The following is a 19941-nucleotide window of genomic DNA, read 5'->3' as shown; positions in this document are numbered from 1 at the left end:
TATACAACTCTACTGATCACCCACCAGGTTTGATCAAATTTACATCAATTTTCATCGCTGGAAAGAATAGGCAAATCAAACACATTCAATAGTTGGAACAGTCACTTTTTTTTTTTTAATTAGCATGTACATCCATTCCAGTTTTCATTTTCTGCCATTTGCACTTAACCATTGTCCACACAACAGAAATAGCTTCCCCCACCCCGCTTCAAATCCCTTCCGTCCTCTCCCGAAAGTGCTGGGGCACAGATCCAGAGTGAGCAGGCTGCCCTCATGCCTCCCTCAACTGGTCACTCATGTGACAGCCTAGAGGGATGCCTTCATCCAGGGAGGACACCACAGCCAAGCCTTGTCCCAACCCTCATCTCTAAACTCCTCCAGCCCTACAACCAAAGTGCCCTCAAACTTTTTTGCGCACACGCAGTCCCTTTAAATTTGCTGCATGGCAGGGCATGCCGGCATCTAATCCAGCAGGTGAGCAGGACCTCCCGATCGAAGCGCAGCCCGTGCACCTTCAGGGAACATCGCCTGCAGCCATTCAAGTAGATGGCCCAGCACCAACTTCTCAGGGCAGCTAGGGACAGGAAATAAGAAAAAACCCACCATTTTCCTACCAAGGAGGAAGAGTTTGAAACCTGCTCACAGGTGGACGCAAGAAATCCCCTGGCCCCATTCGAAGGAAGAGCAGGGAAGATCTCCCTGGTGTCCTGGCCAACACTTATTCCTCAACCACCCAACAAGATGTGGCTGCTATTTATTTCATTGCCGTTTGTGGGATCTTGCTGTGCACAGGTTGGCAGTGCCGTTTCCTACATTACAAAAGCATTTCATTGGCTGTGAAGCGCTTTGGGACATCCCGAGGTGGTGAAAGGCGCTAGAGAAATGCAAGTCTTTCATTTTCCTGCAGCGTAACTGACCCCCGAACCACACAGGAGTTCTTATTTTCCTTTCCATGTTGGGGAAAAACTCCCGGATAGTCTCACCATGACCGAGACAAACATACTCTTCATTTAACCAGTGCGACAATATCCCGCCCTTCCCAAAATACAAATCCGTCACGGGTCTTACCTTTACCACCTCCTCAAAGGTCTCCACGTTTTCTTTCATACTGTAGTGGGAGCGGAGGTAGGATACAAAGTTACACGGGTACATCCCGTACAGACGGTGAAACAATGCATAAACACTGGCGTGTAGGTGGATCAGATACACTTCCGGCACATGGCCTGTCAGCGATAGAGAACAGGAAACATTAGATACCAAAGGGCGAGGACCAATGTTACTACTAACTTTCTTTTGGTTGTGCAGCACCTTTAAACATGCTGCGTGGAAAATACAATCTATCACGCACACTCGGTTATCTCCATTGTAAAGCTGTTGCAGCCTGCACAGGGCCTCTAGACCTCTGCGGCCACACAGTTCAACAAGAACATTGGTCAGGACAGTCCTTAATGTCATTCAACAGAGATGGTGAATATTCTCCATTACATTTAAAATACAGTATAAAAATCCATTTTTAAAATCACCAAATTAAAACAGGACTGAACTGTCAATTTTGCCCAATAATTCAGTTAATAAAAATCACTTCAGGCACCTTTTCCTAATCCACTTGCGCCCAATTTGCTTAACAGCCACTCGAGTATGTGGGCTAGTGTGGTTAGTCACACAGGCTGGGGTCTGCTGTTTCTCAGCCATGGCTCAGTGGGTAGCACTCTCGCCTTGGGATCAGAAGGTTGTGGGTTCATATCCCACTCCAGGGACTGGAACACAAAAATCTAGGCTAAACCATGCAGTACTGAGGGAGCGCCGCACTGTCGGAGGGGCAGTCTTTCGGATGAGACGTTAAACCGAGGCCCCGTCTGCTGTCAGGTGGATGTAAAAGATCGCATGGCACTATTTTGAAGAGCAGCGGAGTTCTCCCCGGTGTCCTTTCCAATATTTATTCCTCAATCAACATTAAAAAAACAGATTATCTGGTCACGATCACATTTCTGTTTGTGGGAGCTTGCTGTGTGCAAATTGGCCGCCGCGTTTCCCACATTACAACAGTGACTACACTCCAAAAGTACTTCATTGGCTAAAGCACTTTGGAACATCCAGAGATTATGAAAGGTAGCACATCGTTGCAAATTCTGTCAGATATAGCAAAGGGTCCCTAATTTTCTTCGGTCCCAACAGGCCATTCAAAATTAAACACATGCGACTTTTCTATTTAAAAGTTGTCTCACTGGGACTTTTGACAGCTACACAGCTTAGAGGAACATGATCACATGAAGGATAAAGCTTTAACTGTGCCCAAAACACCATCCTCATATCCCCAAACAGCCCATGGCACTTACTACATCTCAACTGGCCTTAGACACTCGAGTGAGATTGCCAGCTTCGCACGGTGGAAACTCACCAATTAGGAACAGAGTTGAAAGTGACAAAAACTCAATTTCATTTAATACATTTGGACAGCAGAATGGGATTCTCCTCCCAGGAGCCTAGGATTCATAGCAAAGTTCTCCAAAAAAAAAAAGATGGGGAGCACCTGACAACCCATACACCCAGCCTCCACAGGCAAAATCAGGCATTAGCTCATCACCCTTACTGCTCCGTCGGCATACCTGGGTTGCGGAGGTTCCAAGCAGCCAGGCGGCCGAAGATATCGAAGAAATCGAGGAGATACTGCTTCCCAGCTTGCGGGATCATTGGCAGGAGGATGATTAAGACGAGAACTCCAGTAGTGAGGACAACCACCTCAGTCTCCGTCTGCAGAGAGAAGATAGACAGTTGCAATTTAAGGGAACGTACCTTGAAACATGGCCATTTCTCTCGATCCCAGCCAGGCAGTGAGCAGGAGCCCACAGGGAAGGGAAATCCTCATGTGTACATTCCAACACTAAAGGCATTATAAGAACAGGAAGAGGCCATTCAGCCCCAAGCCTGTTCTGTCATTCAATTAGATCATGGCTGATCTGCATCTCAACTCCATATCCCCCAATACCCTTATCAAAAAAAATCAAACTCAGTTTTGAAATGTAATTGATCCCCCACCCATCCTCAACAGCTTTTTGGGAAAAGAGTTCCAGATTTTCACTACCCTTTGCATGGCAATAGTGAGCTACAAAAAGGTGCCAGTGGAGAGGGGAATATAACTGAAGAGGGGAGTCCCACCTTTAAATGAAAAAAAAAAAGAGTGGTCTTCTGAAGCAGGGAATGGCTTCTTTCTGCAATCCTAGCATTCAGGAATGCTGCTCTGCATCAGCCGTGGCTCAGTGGGTCTCACACTCTCTGGAGTCAGAAGGTTGTGGGTTCAAGTCCCACTAGAGACTTGAACACAAATCTAGGCAGACACTCCAGTGCAGTACTGAGGGAATGTTGCACTGTCAGAGGTGCCATCTTTCGAATGAGACGTTAAACTGAGGCCCAGGTCTGCTCTCGGGTGGGTGTAAAAGATCCCACGGTCACTATTTCGAAGAGCACGGAGTACTCCCGGTGCCCTGGCCAATATTTATCCTTCAACCAACATCAAACAAATTTGGTAATTACCTCACTGCTGTCTGTGGCAGCTTGCTGTGCACAAACACAGCCATATTTCCTATATTATAACAGCAACTACGCTTCTAAAGTTTCTCATTGTAAAGTGCTTTGGAACATCCAGGTGCCATGAAAGGCGCTATATAATTCCAAGTTGTTCTTTCAAACCCAGCCTAAACCTTTAGGGGTGGGAGACAGAAGAGCTGAAAAGTTAGCAAGACTGCACACATATACCTTTTAGAGACATTGGAGCAAAGTTTTTAAATCTGGCTACTGCTTGAAATAGCACAATTTGAGGTCCAAAGGGTGTTTGGGTTAAGAGGGTAGGAAGGGCAGAGGGGAGAAAGAGAAATCTAAAACATATTTATATCCTGACTAAAGAAACAAAAATCAGAGGAACTGCACAGAATTAATTTTAAGCCAATCATCAAGTCCACCAATAACAATAATCAGGGACAAAATTAACAGTCACTTGGATAGGTGCGGATTAATTAAGGAAAGCCAGCACTGATTTGTTAAAGGCAAATCATGTTTAACCAACTTGATAGAGTTTGTTGATGAGGTAACAGAGAGTTAGGGGGCAATGCAGTTGATGGTGTATATGGGATTTTGAAAAGGCATGTGACAAAGTGGCACATAATAGGCTTTGCAGCAAAGTTGAAGCCCATGGAATAAAAGGGACAGTGGCAGCATGGATATGAAATTAGCTAAGTGACAGTAGTGGTGAACGGTTGTTTTTCAGACTGGAGGAAGATATACAGCAGTGTTCCCCAGGGGTCGGTTCTAGGACCACTGCCTTTCTTGATATATAGATGATTGGGAGGTGGGTACATAAGGCATAATTTCAAAAATTGCAGATGACAAAACTGAGAAGTATAGTGAACAGTGAGGAGGCTAGTGATAGACTTCAAGACAGTCAGTCAGGCTGGTGAAATGGGCAGATATGTGGAAGATACACATTTTTGTAGGAAGAACAAGAGGCACAATATAAACTAAAGAGTACAATTCTAAAGTGGGTGCATGAACAGAGACTTGGGGGCATGTGTGCATAAATCGTTGAAGGTGGCAGGGCAGGTTGAGAAAGCAGTTAAAAAAGCATATGGGATCCTGGGCTTCATAAATAGGGGCATCGAGTATTGTGTCCAATTCTGGAAGGATGTGAAGGCCTTGGAGGATGCAGAAAAGATTTACAAGAATGGTTCCAGGGATGAGAGACTTCAGTTACATGGATAGACTGGAGAAGCTGGAGTTGTTCTCCTTGGAGCAGAGATGGTCAAGAGGCAATTGGATAGAGGTGTTCAAAATCATGAGGGTCCAGGCAGAGTAGATAGAGAGAGACTGTTCCTATTGGCAGAAGGGTCGTGAACTAGAAGACAGATTTAAGGCGATTGGCAGAAAAACCAAAGGCAACACAAGGAAAAACTTTTAAAAAAATATAAACACAGCAGGATCTGGAATGCACTGCCTGAAAAAGTGGTGGAGACAGGTTCAATTGAGGTTTTCCAGAAAGGAATTAGATAAGTACCTGAAGGAAAAACATTTGCAGAAAGGGTGGAGGTGTGGGACTAGCTGAAGTGCTCTTGCAGAGAGCCAGCATGGGCTCAACAGGCCAAATGGCCTCCTTCGGTGTTGTAACCATTCTATTATTCTAACCCAATGACAATTTGAACTTCACACAGTAATCCATTCCCACACCCCAAAGCATGTTTCAGAGACAATTGGAGGGGGCGGGGGGGGGGGGGGGGGAAGTGCAATAAAACATTTGAAGTCTTTTGTATTAAACCTTAAGACACTTGAGTAGTGAAACCAGCACAGGTGAGCGAAAGAGCTTGTGAATCCAGGTTGGCTCTCGTCGGATGACGTGACCCAGTAAGGTCAAGGCAGATAGTCGGGTGACTGCTTTTCCCATGCACTCGTTTAGTCGGTCCAAAAGATGCTGAAAAATACAAACACAAACTTTCAAAAAAAATCATAAATTCTTGGAGTGTCCCTCCCCCCTAACTCCAGGCTAGAAATCACCCACTCAGGGACAATGTGTCACCCACAAGCCCACCTTATCCAGCCCTGGACACTGGTACATCCCATGCCATAGGTGCATGGTAGCAAGTGGTTACTTTACTGGACCAGTAATCCAGAGAACGCAAGTTCAAATCCCATGGCAGTTTGAGAATTTGTATTTAAGTTTTAGAGAAAACAAATCTGGAGATAAAAGCTGGCATCGGGAAAAGTGACAGCGAAGCTGTCAGATTGTCATTCACTAATGTCCTTTAGGGAAGGAAACTTGCCATCCTTAACATCTATGACTCCAGTCCCACACAAATGCCATGTGAAGTGGCCCAACAATCAGTTGTATCACAACCTTCTCAACTAGTGTCAGCCTTGCTCAGTGATGCCCAAAGCCAGAATGTGTTTCAGAAATGCCGATCCCAGTGCTAAAGTCAGAAGCCAGGAGCAATGTTCCCTGTCAGCAGCTGTCAGTTACTGCCAGCCCAACAGGTCTTTCCCATCAGAGGGCTGGGGCAACATGACCCTTGTTCGACATCCTGGAGATGCATGTTGGGGAGTTAAAAGCTTAACAGTCAAACAGTGAAACTTCTCCATCTTAAAGCAACAGGTTTTCTCTGGAAGTGTCGTAAAAGGAATGCACTGTCAGGCTTTGATATAAACAGTGGAGGAGAAGGCATTGCTTGTTTTCTGAAATGTAAAGTGCTTGTGTAAGGGAATAAGCGTTAGTGATGACATCACCCATGAATGGTGACTGTTTAGTTTTAAGGTAATAAACATGGGAAGTAGGCGTCCATTCGATACAGATAGCAATTGGTCAAAGATGTTGGAAGATATTACGTCAGGAATTCTCGTGCTGGGAAAGTGGTTCGGAGATAAGTTATTGCAATTTTTTCAATTTAATATACTGTATTCGCTGCTCACAATGTGGTCTCCTCTACACTGGAGACCAAACAGATTGGTTGGCCACTTTGCAGAACACCTCCATTCTGTCCGTAAGCTTGAGCCCGAGCTTTCGGTCGTCGGTCATTTTAATTCTCCACTCCACTGAACTCTCGGCTCCCTGCACTGTTCCAATGAAGCTCAACACAAGCTCGAGGAACAGCACCTCATCTTTCGTTTAGGCACTTTACAGTCTTCTGGACTCAACATAGAGTTCAACAATTTCAGACCATAACCTCTGCCCATATTTCCTTCCTCCCTTTCCCATGGCAGCCGGTGATGATGCTGCCATTCACACCCTATCTAGACTCATCTTTTGTTTCCTAACTTGTGCCATTACTATCTCACTTTTTGCCCATCATCCTTTTGCCTCTTAAATCTCTTCTGCCTTCCACCCTATCACAGATCTTCCCTTTTGTTCTTTCCTCCCCTCCCAGTCACTGCCCCTGCACCGCCAATCTGTTACATCTCGAACCTTTCCAGTTCTGGCGAGGGGTCACAGACCTGAAACTAACTAACTCGCCACAGATACTGCCTGACCTGCTGATACTTTCAGCATTTTCTGTTTTTTAAAAAAAAAGCAGCCAGTTGAGTTCGATCAATCACCCTCATGTTTGGTATCCTTAGCGATACGAAGTGGACGAGCCAACATTCTGGCTGATCTTTCTGGAGTTAAGTGAGTCAGAACTGTATTTATCTGATTGCTGTCTCCTGGAAAAGGCTGCGTATTAAAAGGAAATACCACATCTTGAAGTTTACCGTGCTGAGAATTATCAGTATGCTTTTATCGACAATGTGCTCGCAAACATCGCACCACCACATCTATGCCACGAATATGCAGTCTCCAGAGAATACAACTGCTACACCAGCAAAGACATTCCAATCTAGGCGGACTTGAACAACCTACCAACCCGTCTCAAATCTAGAAGGCCATTTTGGACACCTTCTCTATAGGTGGAAGATTAAAGCTTCCTTACCATGTGACTGGAGCTCCTAAATCAGACCCTGGAGCACATTGAGCACTGCCCTCAGTTGCAGGCAGCCTACAAGATGTCCACGTTGTTGCACCGGAAGCTTTGGCCTGGATATCCACGTTTGATTTGCTACTACCGTACGAAAGACCGTGCTGCCAATCCCGCTTACCTTGTCATGGGGCTCCTGTACAGCCGCAAGAATTTGCACAGCCAGCAGAGAATTGTTTTCCAAGTAATGATCCACCAGTGAGTTCAGCAACAAGGGGCCACGGTCTGCAGACAGACAATAATGGTTAGTAGACACACACTAGCAGCTTTTACTGGGAGAGCAAGTGTGCCAATAACCTCTGTACAACGGTGCTTCAAAACACGACACTGGTGGGTTGGATAAGGGGATCCTGCCCATGATTCCCCACATCAAAAAGGTTATGCTAAACTTTTGTCATTCACTGTTTGGGCCCTAGCTGGAACATTGTCCCAATTCTGGGCAGCACACTTCAGGAAGGACATCAAGGCCTTGAGAGCATGTGCAGGAGATTTTTGAGAATGGTTCCAGGAATGAGGGACTTCAGTTATGGAGACTGGAGAAGCTGGGATTGTTCTCCTTAGAGCAGGGAAGGTTAAAGGGAGATTTAATAGGTGCTCAAAATTGGAGTGCTTTTGCTAGAGTAAATAAGGAGAAACTGTTTCCACTGACAGGAGGCTCGGTAACCAGGGGACAGATTTAAGACAATTGGTAAAAGAACCAGGAGAGATGAGGGAAATTTATTTATGTATTTATTTTTTAAAAATGAGAATTATGATGACCTGGAATGCGCTGCCTGAAAGGGCGGTGGAAGCAGATTCAATAGTAACTTTCAAAAGGGAATTGGATAAATACTTGAAAGGGAAAAATTTGCAGGGTTGTGGAGAAAGAGCAGGACTAATTGGATCGCTGTTCCAAAGGACCAGCACAGGCACGATGGGCCGAATGGCCTCCTGCACTACAAGATGCTGTGATCGGAGACTCACCACTGAGCAGAGGCCAGGATCAATCAATCTGGGGGCACTTGTGTGCCTCTTGGGAACCAATTTAAGAGAGCGAGCCCTCGAACGCTTAGAAAGTGAGGAGATGTTAAAAGAAAATAGAGTTTAAGATGCCCATTTCCTGGGATGGAGTAACTAGGAATATTTAAACTGCAAGACAGAAACTAGTCAGTCAGTTTTAACATTGGATGAACAAGCCTAGAAGAGGAACATTAACAAAACTCCTGAAGACACCCAGATTAAATCACTGGTGCTTTAGAGAATGGTCAAAACAATGATATTGGGGCAGAATCTGCGGCTCCTATGGGCGCTTATGAGGTGCGCACACGTCCATTGGGGCCCCGCAAGTACCGGGTTTAGACACGCACTGCGCATGCGCCGAAACCCGGAACTTGATGCGTCAAGAATCCTCTCGGCAAATCGTGCGTATCTGAAGTAAAGGGCCTCCGCGGGCAGAGATTTGGGCTATTTGCCCAGCCAATGCCCATCACATTACTACACCTGATAAAAGCAAGCACACAGCCTGCTTTCAACAGTGCAAGACTTTTAAAAAGGATAAGAAAAATACATTTCTAAACATTTAAAAATCTGCAAAATAAGGCAATTTTATTTAGACCATTTAATTTTTTTTTAATTACATGCGTTTTAGATAATTAATTAAATTCCATTTTGATGATTACTTTTTAAATATAATTTTAAAAATGTATTTTAGGTGTTGGTGTATTTTTAGGGGCATCCCCATTCGTACTTATGGTGATTCCGTACAAATGGAACTCACCACAAGTGTGAATGGGAATACCCCAACTTTGATTAGGTTGGCCCATGTGATCCTCGAAGCGCTTGCGCCCCTAGGATACGTGGGCCTCTATGCAGGCCTTCGTGGCGAGGCCCAGGACCGCAAGTCTCAACCTCCGGGACCACCAGGCAAGCTGGTAGGATTTTTTTTTTCAGGTTATCAGGGCTGCTTTTAAAAAGACACAAAATGGCAATCCGGCCCCAGGACCAAAAGGACAAGCAAGTTCCTGGACAATCGCACCTGAGCGGAGGTGGTCCACAACAATCGCTTTCACTTCGTCGAGGACCTGCAGGTCTGTGGATTCCAGTAGAGGAACCAGGTCACTAATGTTTACCGGCTGCGTCATGCTGTGCTCCCTTCACGTGGACAGTCTCCTCAGCTCAAACCTCCTCAGCTCAACCAGCAGGGCAGCACTGAAAACACAAAGCAAGATCCCAGAGGTCATTGTTACTCGTTACCATCTCCATACACACAATTAAAGTATAAAATTAACACTGCAATAGATCATTCACCGATTGAAGAAATTGCTCCCTTTCATGGTTCAGTGAATTTATTCCATAATAGCCAGTTTACTATGTTAAAGGGCACTATATAAATGCAAATAGTTGTCTCTGCACCTGCCTCTTCTGTTGAAATGCTCATCTATGCTTTTGTTACCTTCAGACTAGACGATTCCAAAGTCCTCCTGGCCAACCTCCCATTTTCCTCCCTCCGTAAACTTGAGCTCATCCAAATCTCTGCTGCCTATATCCTAACTCACACCAAGTCCCGGCTCACCCATCACTCCCGTCGGGCATGGCTCAGTGGGCAGCACCCTCACCCGAGTCAGCAGGTTGTGGGTTCATTGCCTACTCCAGAGACTTGAACACATAAATCTAGGCAGACACTCCAGTGCAGTGCGGAGGGAGTGCTGCACTGTCAGAGGTGCCGCCTTTCAGATGAGACATTAAACCAAGGCCCCGTCTGCTCTCAAGTGTACGTAAAATACCCCACGGAACTATTTCGAAGAACAGAGGAGTTATCCCTGGTGCCCTGGCCAATATTTATCACTCAAACATAACAAAAAAACAGATCATCTGGTCATTGTCACATTGCTGTTTGTGGGAGCTTGCTGTGCACAAATTGGCTGCCGCGTTTCCCACATTACAACAGTGACTATACTCCAAAAGTACTTCATTGGCTGTAAAGTGCTTTGAGACAGCCAGTGGTTGTGAAAGACACTATATAAATGCAAGTCTTTCTTTGCTCACTGACGGCAATACCTCGAATTTAAAATAATCATCCCAATGTTCAAATCCCTCCATGGCTTCTCCCCTCCAATCGATCATCTCCAGCCCTACAAACCTCCCATCTCGGCACTCCAATTATGGCCTCTGGATTTTCTCCATCCCACCAGTGGCAGCCATACTTTCAGCTGCCTAGGAACTTGGCTCCCTCCCTAAACCTTGCTGCCTCTTTCATGACAACACCTACCTCTTTGACCAAGCTTTTGGTCACCTGCACCAATATCACTTTACGTAACACTCCTGTGAAGCACATTGGAATATTAAAAGGAAAGTTGTTGTTGAGTAGCTGAGTAACACTGCACAGGAAGGTGCTGTGTTTGATGCCTGATTTACACTGTGCTAACTAATCTCCGGTGAGGCTGCTGTGTTAGAATTAGTCTCTAATTCTACGGGGGTATGGAGGAAGAGAGTGGTGTCCTGACCAATATTTGTCCCTCAAATCACAGACTGCTTGTGACAATTTATCACATTGCTGTTTGTGGGAGCTTGCTGTGTGCACATTGGCTGCCACGTTTCCCACATTACAACAGTGACTACACTCCAAAAAAGTATTTCATTGGTGTAAAGCGCTTTGGGACATCCTGAAAGGCGCCATAGTAACGCAAGTGCTTGCTTTGTCCAAGGAAGACTGCGCTAATTCCACTGCTCTTTTTTTCCAGCTCGGAGAGTGTTGCCCTGGGTGGTGTGGAAGTTCGGGAGAGCTTTGTCCACCTGTGTCACAGCAGCACTGGCGAGACGCACCAACAGGTGTCAACAGCGAAGCTGCATGGTGAAACAAAGGAAGAGGAAGCAAATGTCCATTGCCCCCAATCATCATCGGCAGTCCCTCAGAATCGAGGAAGGCTTGCTTCCACTCCGAGTTCTCTGGTTGCTGAACAGCCACGAGAGCCACAGACCCCGTCACAGATTGGACAGACATTCGTCGAGGGAAGAAGTGGAAGGGGCTGGTTGGCTGCGCTCTCCTTCCGCTGTCTGCGCTTGACCTCTTCACGCTCTTTGCGTTGAGACTCGAAGAACTCAACGTCCTCCCGGATGCACACTCTCCACCTCAGGCGGTCTTTGGCCAGGGTCTCCCAGGTGTCAGTGGCGATGTCGCACTTCACCAGGGAGGCTTTGAGGGTGTCCTTGTAACACTTCCGCTGCCCACCTTTGGCTCGTTTACCATGAAGGAGCTCCGCATAAAGCATTTGCTTAGGGAGTCTCGTATCTGGCATTCGAACTATGTCGCCTGCCCAGCGAAGCCGATGAAGCACTGACCACACTCATACTGGCTTCAGCGACATCACGATAATGCTGAGAGAGACAAGACCCAGAGACCCAAATGCCAGGTGTGACAATGTTTTCTGGTCTCCAGCTGGCTGGATGGTTCAGCCCGTTTCTACAGACTGGCAGCCAGGGAAGGGACAGCTTCAAGAATCAAAGCCACACCCCCTGGGTTCTTGTCATTCGGTATCTGACTGTACCCACCCTGCAAAACAAACAGGATTGTTTACATAAACCAGGGCCCCTGAGGCAGGATTGCGGAATGGCTTCTTGCAGAGGTTCCACCATCTCAAAACCCAACATTAGGCAGTTGTACAAAGACAACACATGAACCACTCCCTTCCCACCTTGCACACTTGGTTGCAGAAAAGCTTTCACTTTTCCCACAGCTCAGGAGCTCAGACAAAAGCAGCATCTCCCAACAACTTGCCTTCACAAAGCGTCTAACACAGTAAAACACCCAAAGGGTGATTTCACAGGAACGATTATGAAACAGAATTTGACACCAAGTCACGCAAGGAGACATTAGGAGGTGACCAAAAGCTTGAGACAGAGAGAGGGGTTTAGGGAGAGAATTCCAGAACTTCAGGCTGAGACAGCAGAAGGCACGGCTGCCAACGGTGAGGTGACAAGTTGGGGGGGGGGGGGGGGGGGGGGTGCACAAGATACCAGAACTGGAGGAGCAGAGAGATCTCAGAGGGTTGTGGGGCTGGAGGAGGTTAGAGATAGGGAGGAGGGCAATACCATGGAAGAATTTAAAAAGGAGTGGTTGAGAATTTGAAGGACATACAGGTTTCAGGTCACCACAGCATATGCTTTACGGAAGACTACAAAGACAGGTGCAGAGTATAAGAGCGGAGAACCCCCACCCCCTTTACTTCCCCCACTCAAGTCAAGTGCTTTACAATGAAGTATTTTTGGAGTGTAATCACTATTGTAATGTAGGAAACACTGCAGCCAATTTGCACACAGCAAGCTCCCACAAACAGCAATGTGATAATGACCAGATCATCTGTTTTAGTGATGTCAGTTGAGATAAATATTGGCCCCAGGACTGGGGTTAACTCCCCTGCTCTTCAATATATAGTGCCATGGCATCTTTTACCTCCACTTGAGAATGCAGACAGGCCTCAGTTTAACGTCTCATCTGAAAAGACGGCACCTCCGACAGTGCGCCACTCCCTCAGCACTACACTGGGAGCGCCAGCCTAGATTTTTGTGCTCAAGTCTCTGGGGTAGGCAACGAACCTGCTGACTCAGTCAAGGGTGCTGCCCACCGAGCCACTCCAGACACAAATGCGCTTACAAGCAATATACACTCACCAGAAACACTTGGAATGAACAGGAAGTGTGTGACAGCACCGCAACACACTCACTGCCCCACACACCACCAGCCCAGCTGGTTTGCTTCTATCCATTATCTCCACAATTGCCACCACTCCACTCACTATGTCATCACTACAGACATCCTCAAAAGATCGACACAGGATAAAAGGCACCAATAAGCACACAAATTTAACACCCGGCACTGCTTCTATAAACAGAACAGCAGAGTACAGACCGACCGGTCAGTCACTGAGCAATCCAAGCTGCGAGAAAGCAGGCGACTGCTTAGGCTGCTGTTGCTATGGTGACACTAGCTAACCATTTCTAGTGTGCTGTCCAGTTGCTCCCACGATTACAGTCATCACGTCAAACTTCTTGCTGGAGAACTTGGGGAAAAAGTCTTCAACCTCCAGCCCTTCAACCCTCCGAAGTCTATGCACTCCTAATTCTGGCCTCTTGCGCATCAGATTTTAAATCGCTCCACCATTGGCGGCCGTGCCTTCAGCTGCTGGGCCCCCCAAGCTCTGGAATTCCCTTCAAGCCTCTGTCTCTCCGCCTTTAAGATGTTAATTAAAACCCATCTCTGACCAAGCTTTTAGTCATGTCCTAATATCTCCTGGTGACTCAAAATCAAATTGTTCGCAAACCGCAAACTGCATCCAGAGACTCCTTGGAAAACTACCGAGGGAGGGGCCTCAGTCTCAGCACTTGCCACTTGTTTCCACTATAACCTGCCCTCAGAAACCACGATGCATTAAAAACCACGTAGTTTCAGCACCGAGATTGTTATTTCAGTTACATGCTAAAAAAACATTTATACAGCTCCTTCCACAATCTTGGTATGTCCCAAAATGCTTCACAGCCAATAAAATACTTTTTGAAGTCACTGTTGTAATATAGGAAACAGCAGCCAATTTGTGCACAGCAAGCTCCCACAAACAGCAATGAGATAAGTGAGCCCATAATGTGAGATTTTGGTTAAGGGATAAACATTCACAAATTTAGAAGATTAAGGGGTAATTTGATCGAAGCTTTCAGATATTAAGGGGGAACAGATAGGGTAGAGAGAAACTATTTCCGCTGGTTGGGGAGTCGAGGACCAGGATGCATAGTCTAAAAATTAGAGCCAGGCCCTCCAGGAGTGAAGTTAAGAAACACTGCTACACAAAGGGTGGTAGAAGTTTGGAACTCCCTTCTGCAAATGGCAGTTGACACGAGATCAATTGTTAATTTTAAAATCAGAGATTGATATATCTGTCAACCAAATGTATTAATATGGGGCAATGGCCATGGAGTTAGGTCGCAGATCAGCGATGACCTCATTGAATGGCAGAACAGGCTCAAGGGGCTGAATGGTTTGTATGACACCAGGGAGAACTTCCTCGCTCTTCAAAAATGACTTAGATCCACTTGAGGCCTCATTTTAACATTGTATTTTGGATTTTACTGGCACTATGTAATATTAAGGGGAAGAGTAGGCTTGTGTGGAGTATAATCACTGACATAGATCAGTTGAGCTGAATGGACTGGTTCTATGTATTGCAGGGTGTTGTTCCTTCAACTAGGTGAAACACTACCACGTGTCTCTTCTCCATGTCCCTATAAAATGCTCCCTCAAGCACTGCCCATGCCCCAGTTAAAGGGGATGGACTGCTCTAACCCAGGCTCAGCAAGCAGCAATGCCAAGGGCACATAAGTGACTCCTGGAGTTTATACCATGCGTACCCAATTGGCAGTGGAGTGAAACCTTCTCGGAGTGTAACACGATGCAAACTGGGTTCTACAGCACAAAGTGAACCATAGCCTACCTGCCCTCAAACCATCAGTACACCAGGGAAAGGACAGTTAAACAAGGTTGAGATTTAAACTTCTAACCACGGTTTTGATTTAACAACTGCACAAATCTCAATTCAGGATACACACCCTGTAACAATAAGCCAGTGCTTTCACACACTCAGCTCAAACAAACAATCAGCTGCTCAGAAACCAAATGTGACTGAGAAATAAGTTCCAGTTAGGGAATGTCCCTGTACACAAACTAGCCCATTACTAGATAGAAAGTACAGCACAGAAACAGGCCATTTGGCCCAATTCATCTTTGCTCCACTTTGATATATTTACCAAATTCAGTACTTTCCTCAAGAACATAAAAGAATTGAGTAGGTTATTTGGCCTCTCGAGTCTGCTCCGCCATTCAATTATGATCATGGCTGATCTTCAACCTCAACTCCACTTTTCTGTCCGATCGCCATATCCCTCGACTCCCTTACTCTCCAAAAATCTATCGATCTCGGCCTTGAATATACTCAATGACTGAGTATCCATATCCCTCGGGCAGAGAATTCCAAAGATTCACCAGCCTCGAGTAAAGAAATTTCTCAGTCCTAAATAGTCGACCCCTTATCCTGAGACTGTGACCCTAGTTCTAGACTCTTCAGCCAGGAAAAAACAATCTCAGCATCTACCCCATGAATCCCACTCAGAATCTTATTGCATGGAACCATTCTTATTTATCTAATTGTAGCCAGACAATCATCAACAGCTTCGCTTCCCACTCCCACATTGTTACCTCTGGTGGCCCCCTCTATTTCTCATCTACATGTTGCCCCTTGGAGACATCATCCTGAAACACCGTCAGTTTCCACATGTACGCTGATGACACCCAGCTCTACCTCTACCACTTCTCAATCCCTCCACACAGTCTCGAAATTGTCAGACTGCTCATCCAACATCCAGTTCTGGATGAGCAGAAATTTTCTCCAATTGAATATTGGGAAGACCAAAGCATTGTTTTCAGTCCCTGCCACAAACTCCATTCCCGAGACACTGACTCCATCCCTCTCCCCAATTCCAGACTGTTCACAATCTTGATGTCATATTTGACCCTGAAATGAGCTTTTGACCACATAGCCACAGTATAACTAAGACCGCCTATTTCCACCTCCGTAACATCGCCCGTCTCTGCCCCAGCTCTTCTGCTGTTGGAACCTTCATACATGCCTGTGTTACCTCTAGACTGGACTACTCCAACACACTCCCACATTCAACCCTACGTAAGCTTGAGGTGATCCAAAACTCAGCTGCCCGTGTCCTAACTCGTACCAAGTCCCGCTCACCCATCACCCCTGTGCTCGCTGACCTATATTGGCTTCCGGTTAAGCAACGCCATAATTTCAAAATTATCATCCTTATTTTCAAATCTCTCCATATCTCTAACTTCCTCCAACCCCAGCCAATATGTCTGCACTCCTCTAATTCTGCCCTCTTGAGCATCTCTGATTATAAAATCGCTCCACCATTGGTGGCTATGCCTCCTGTTGCCTATGCCCCAAGCTCGAACCCCCTGCCTAAACACCTCTTTCAAGACGCTCCTTAAAACATACCTCTTTGACCAAGCTTTTGGTCACCTGTCCTAATTTCTACTTGTGCAGCTCGGTGGCAAATTTTTATTGCATAATGCTCCTGTGATGTACCTTGGGACATTTCACCAAGTTAAAGGCGCTATATAAATAAAAGTTGTTATGCTGCAATGAGATAGCAGAAAGCATGGAATTAGTATTTAATCGAGCTATGCAGTGTTGTCACTCGGCTCAGTCTCAATACCAACATGAAATTAGCAAAATTGCATTTAAACCAATACAGTAATGTACAATAGACTTGATGTATTTACTGCCTGCATCACAACACTTGCCCCAAATAGTAGAGGAAGAAAGTAACTGTAATAGCCTCCGCTCCCCCTATGGTAGGATGGGGAAAACAGCCATGGCTCCTGCTCACCCCATGAGGCCTGGTGGAACATAAGCATGTGGAGAGGCAGCTAGGACAGGACCAGGCCCTCAGACTGACTGAACTCACTACAGAATGGCCACTTGGTTGAAGAACCAGTGACTGTTAAATTGCACCTCAATAGGAGGCAGCAGCTTCACAGGGTGAGAGTGAAGAAAGCAGGGAAATATTAGTGCAACAGACCTGTAAAAGTAGTTCACCCTTGATGCTCTCTAACAACAACGTGAGCACACAAAACTCATAGTATCAGGAGGTATTTATTCAGTTCAAGCGGACAGCATAAAAGTGTCACGTTACCTGACCAGCACATTGAACAGCGTAACTTTGCAAATATTTTAAGATACGGTAGCCTATTAGAGACTACCACCAAGTTGAATGGCTAGCTGACATTTCTGAAGGCACATGACTGAGTCAGTGCAGAACAAAGCCAGTCATCAGGGCTCACAGGAACAGGAGGCCCTTCAGCCCCTCAAGTCAGTTCGATCATGGCTGATGTGCATCTGAATTCCATCTACTCGCTTGCTGCCACATCCCTTAAAAGCATGCCTGATGATTAATCATCATCCAGGACAAGTTCATTCACTACCATTGGTTTCCATTCCTCAGTTATTTGAAGGCAATGCAGGAGCCCAGAAAGAGTCTGAAGGGAGCCCCACAATTCAGAACCATTTAACACAGTGGAGCAGTTGGAAGAATCTCCAGGGCAAGAGTCTCAGATCCCTTACAAACCCTGCAACACATTCTTTGTGGGGGGGGGGGGGAAGGACGGGAATGCAATAAAAGATCAGATTTGGCAACAACTTTTGTTTGTACAAGCAAGCGATTACTTCACAATCTTTTTAAAAACTGGTCAGAAATCAGCTCCCAGAGCCGGCAGAGGAGGCGGTGACTCGGGCCTCGGGCTGTGTAGGAGCAGCAGGGCCGGGGGAGGGGGCAGGAAACAAGCCCCATATTTAAGGGGGGGGGGGGGGGGGAAAGGGAAGAAAGAGACAAGGGGAGAGCTTCAAACATAGCCCACTCGCTCATTCATTGAGCCCCCCTCACGGTGCCCGGGTTCCCGCTCCGGTGCGGGGAAGGGGAAGGAGGGGGAAGGAGGAGGGGGACGGGCTGGACCCCAGGGAGAAGCCACCCCGGGACTGAGGGGATTCCACCCGACCCTCCGGCCTGTTCGCCCCCCCCGGGACTGAGGTGTGAGGGAGGGGGGGGGGGGGGGGAGATTGTCCGCCGCTCGCCGCCCCTCACAGGCCGGGGGGCTGCGGGCCCCTGGCTCTCCCTCCCCGCTGCCCCCGCCACGGGCCGGGCTCCCCTTCCCCGGGCCTTTACCTCTCAGCGAGCCGACATTCCGCAGGGCGCCGCCATCTTAACCGCCTCACCCCCGCCCCTTCCCTCAGCCCTTCCACCTCTCAGCAAAACAAATAAACCCCGCACTATTTCCTTATATACCCCCCCCCTCACAAAGCCCTCATCGCAAAAACAAAATCACCAAACTTTTAATTCCCCGTCACCATGTAATTCCCCGCGTCTCCCTCTCTCTCTCTGATTATTTTTATTGTTTTTTTGATCAATGAAGATATTGTGTGAAAGTAGTTCTGTCCCTCCTTTTCCCAGTGCGCGGAGGGGTATCACGCGGGGCGACGCGGCTGCGCGTGACTGCAGGTGTCCGCCGCACGCCTGCGCCGGGAGCCAAGGACCCCGGCTCGGCATGACGTCACCGCATTCTGGTAAACAGGTTACTGCAGGGCAAGGGGGCGTGTCCCCGCGGGCTGTCAATCACAGGAGGCTGGGAATGGATAGACAGATAGAGAGACAGATAGATTGATGGATAGATAGATGGATAGATTAGACAGATAGACATACAGATGGACAGAGAGATAGATAGACAGACAGATAGATAGACAGATAGATAGATAGATAGAGGGACAGATTGATAGACAGATATAGATATATAGACAGAGATAGAGACAGATAGATAGATAGATAGACAGACAGACAGATAGACAGACAGATAGATAGATAGATAGATAGATAGATAGATAGATAGATAGACAGACAGACAGATGGACAGAGAGATAGATAGACAGACAGATAGACAGACAGACAGATGGACAGAGAGATAGATAGATAGACAGATAGATAGACAGATAGATAGACAGATAAGACAGTATTCTTTCCGAACACTCTCCAGTTCTGGCAAAGGGTTATGGACCCAAAATGTTAACTCTGCTTTCTCTTCAGAGATGCTGTCTGACCTGCTGAGAGTTCCAGCATTTTCTGTTTTTATTCCAGATTCCAGCCTCCGCAGAATTTTGCTTTTGTATTTGTTGTAGATAGATAGATAGATAGACAGATAGACCAAGAGATACACAGATAGATAGATAGATTAGATAGATAGACAGATAGACAGACAGATACTTGGACAGAGATAAAGAGAGATAGATAGGCAGAGAGATAGATAGAGATAGTGAGAGAGATCGAATAAAGAGATAGGTAAACAGATAGATAGACAGAGAGAAGGTAGATACTGCAGAGTGATAGAATCATAGAAATTTACAGCACGGAGGGAGGCCATTTTGGCCCATTGTGTCCGTACTGGCCAACAAAGAGCTATCCAGCCTAATCCCACTTTCCAGCTCTTAGTCCATAGCCCTGTAGGTTACGGCACTTTAAGTGCACATCCAAGTACTTTTTAAATGTGGTGAGGGTTTCTGCCTCTGCCACCCTTTCAGGCAGTGAGTTCCAGACCCCCACCACCCTCTGGGTGAAGAGATTTCCCCTCAAATCCCCTCTAAATCTCCTAACAATTACTTAAAATCTATGCCTCATGGTTGTTGACCCCTCTGCTAAGGAAAATAGGTCCTTTCTATCCAATCTAGGCACCTCATCATTTTATACACCTCAATAAGGTCTCCCCTCAGCTTCCTCTGTTCCAAGGAAAACAAACCCAGCCGATCCAATCTTTCCTCATAGCTATAATTCTCTACTCCCGGAAACATCCTCATAAATCTCCTCGGTACCCTCT

General features: G+C 46.5%; 1 protein-coding gene across 4 annotated transcripts in view; it reads right to left on the bottom strand.

Annotated features, from left to right (window-relative positions):
- tsc1b (TSC complex subunit 1b) overlaps window positions 1-18305 on the bottom strand; it is a 56148-nt gene extending 37843 nt beyond the window's left edge. For 3 of the 4 annotated variants that reach the window (XM_070863668.1, XM_070863670.1, XM_070863671.1), the window contains exons 1-6: window positions 18246-18305; window positions 9502-9674; window positions 7609-7712; window positions 5303-5455; window positions 2607-2751; window positions 1069-1223 (exon numbers count right to left, since the gene is read on the bottom strand). In XM_070863668.1, coding sequence (XP_070719769.1) covers window positions 1069-1223; window positions 2607-2751; window positions 5303-5455; window positions 7609-7712; window positions 9502-9607 — 663 coding nt within the window. In that variant the 5' untranslated portion in view covers window positions 9608-9674; window positions 18246-18305. Of the gene's footprint in view, window positions 1-1068; window positions 1224-2606; window positions 2752-5302; window positions 5456-7608; window positions 7713-9501; window positions 9675-17219; window positions 17684-18245 lie in introns of those variants that run through there. The other variant, XM_070863669.1, reaches the window with a different exon arrangement.
- Window positions 18306-19941: the final 1636 nt, after the last annotated feature.

The sequence above is a fragment of the Pristiophorus japonicus genome, chromosome 20 (assembly GCF_044704955.1).
Source record: "Pristiophorus japonicus isolate sPriJap1 chromosome 20, sPriJap1.hap1, whole genome shotgun sequence".
Classification (NCBI taxonomy): domain Eukaryota; kingdom Metazoa; phylum Chordata; class Chondrichthyes; family Pristiophoridae; genus Pristiophorus; species Pristiophorus japonicus.
This window is presented reverse-complemented; position numbering and strand designations above follow the sequence as displayed.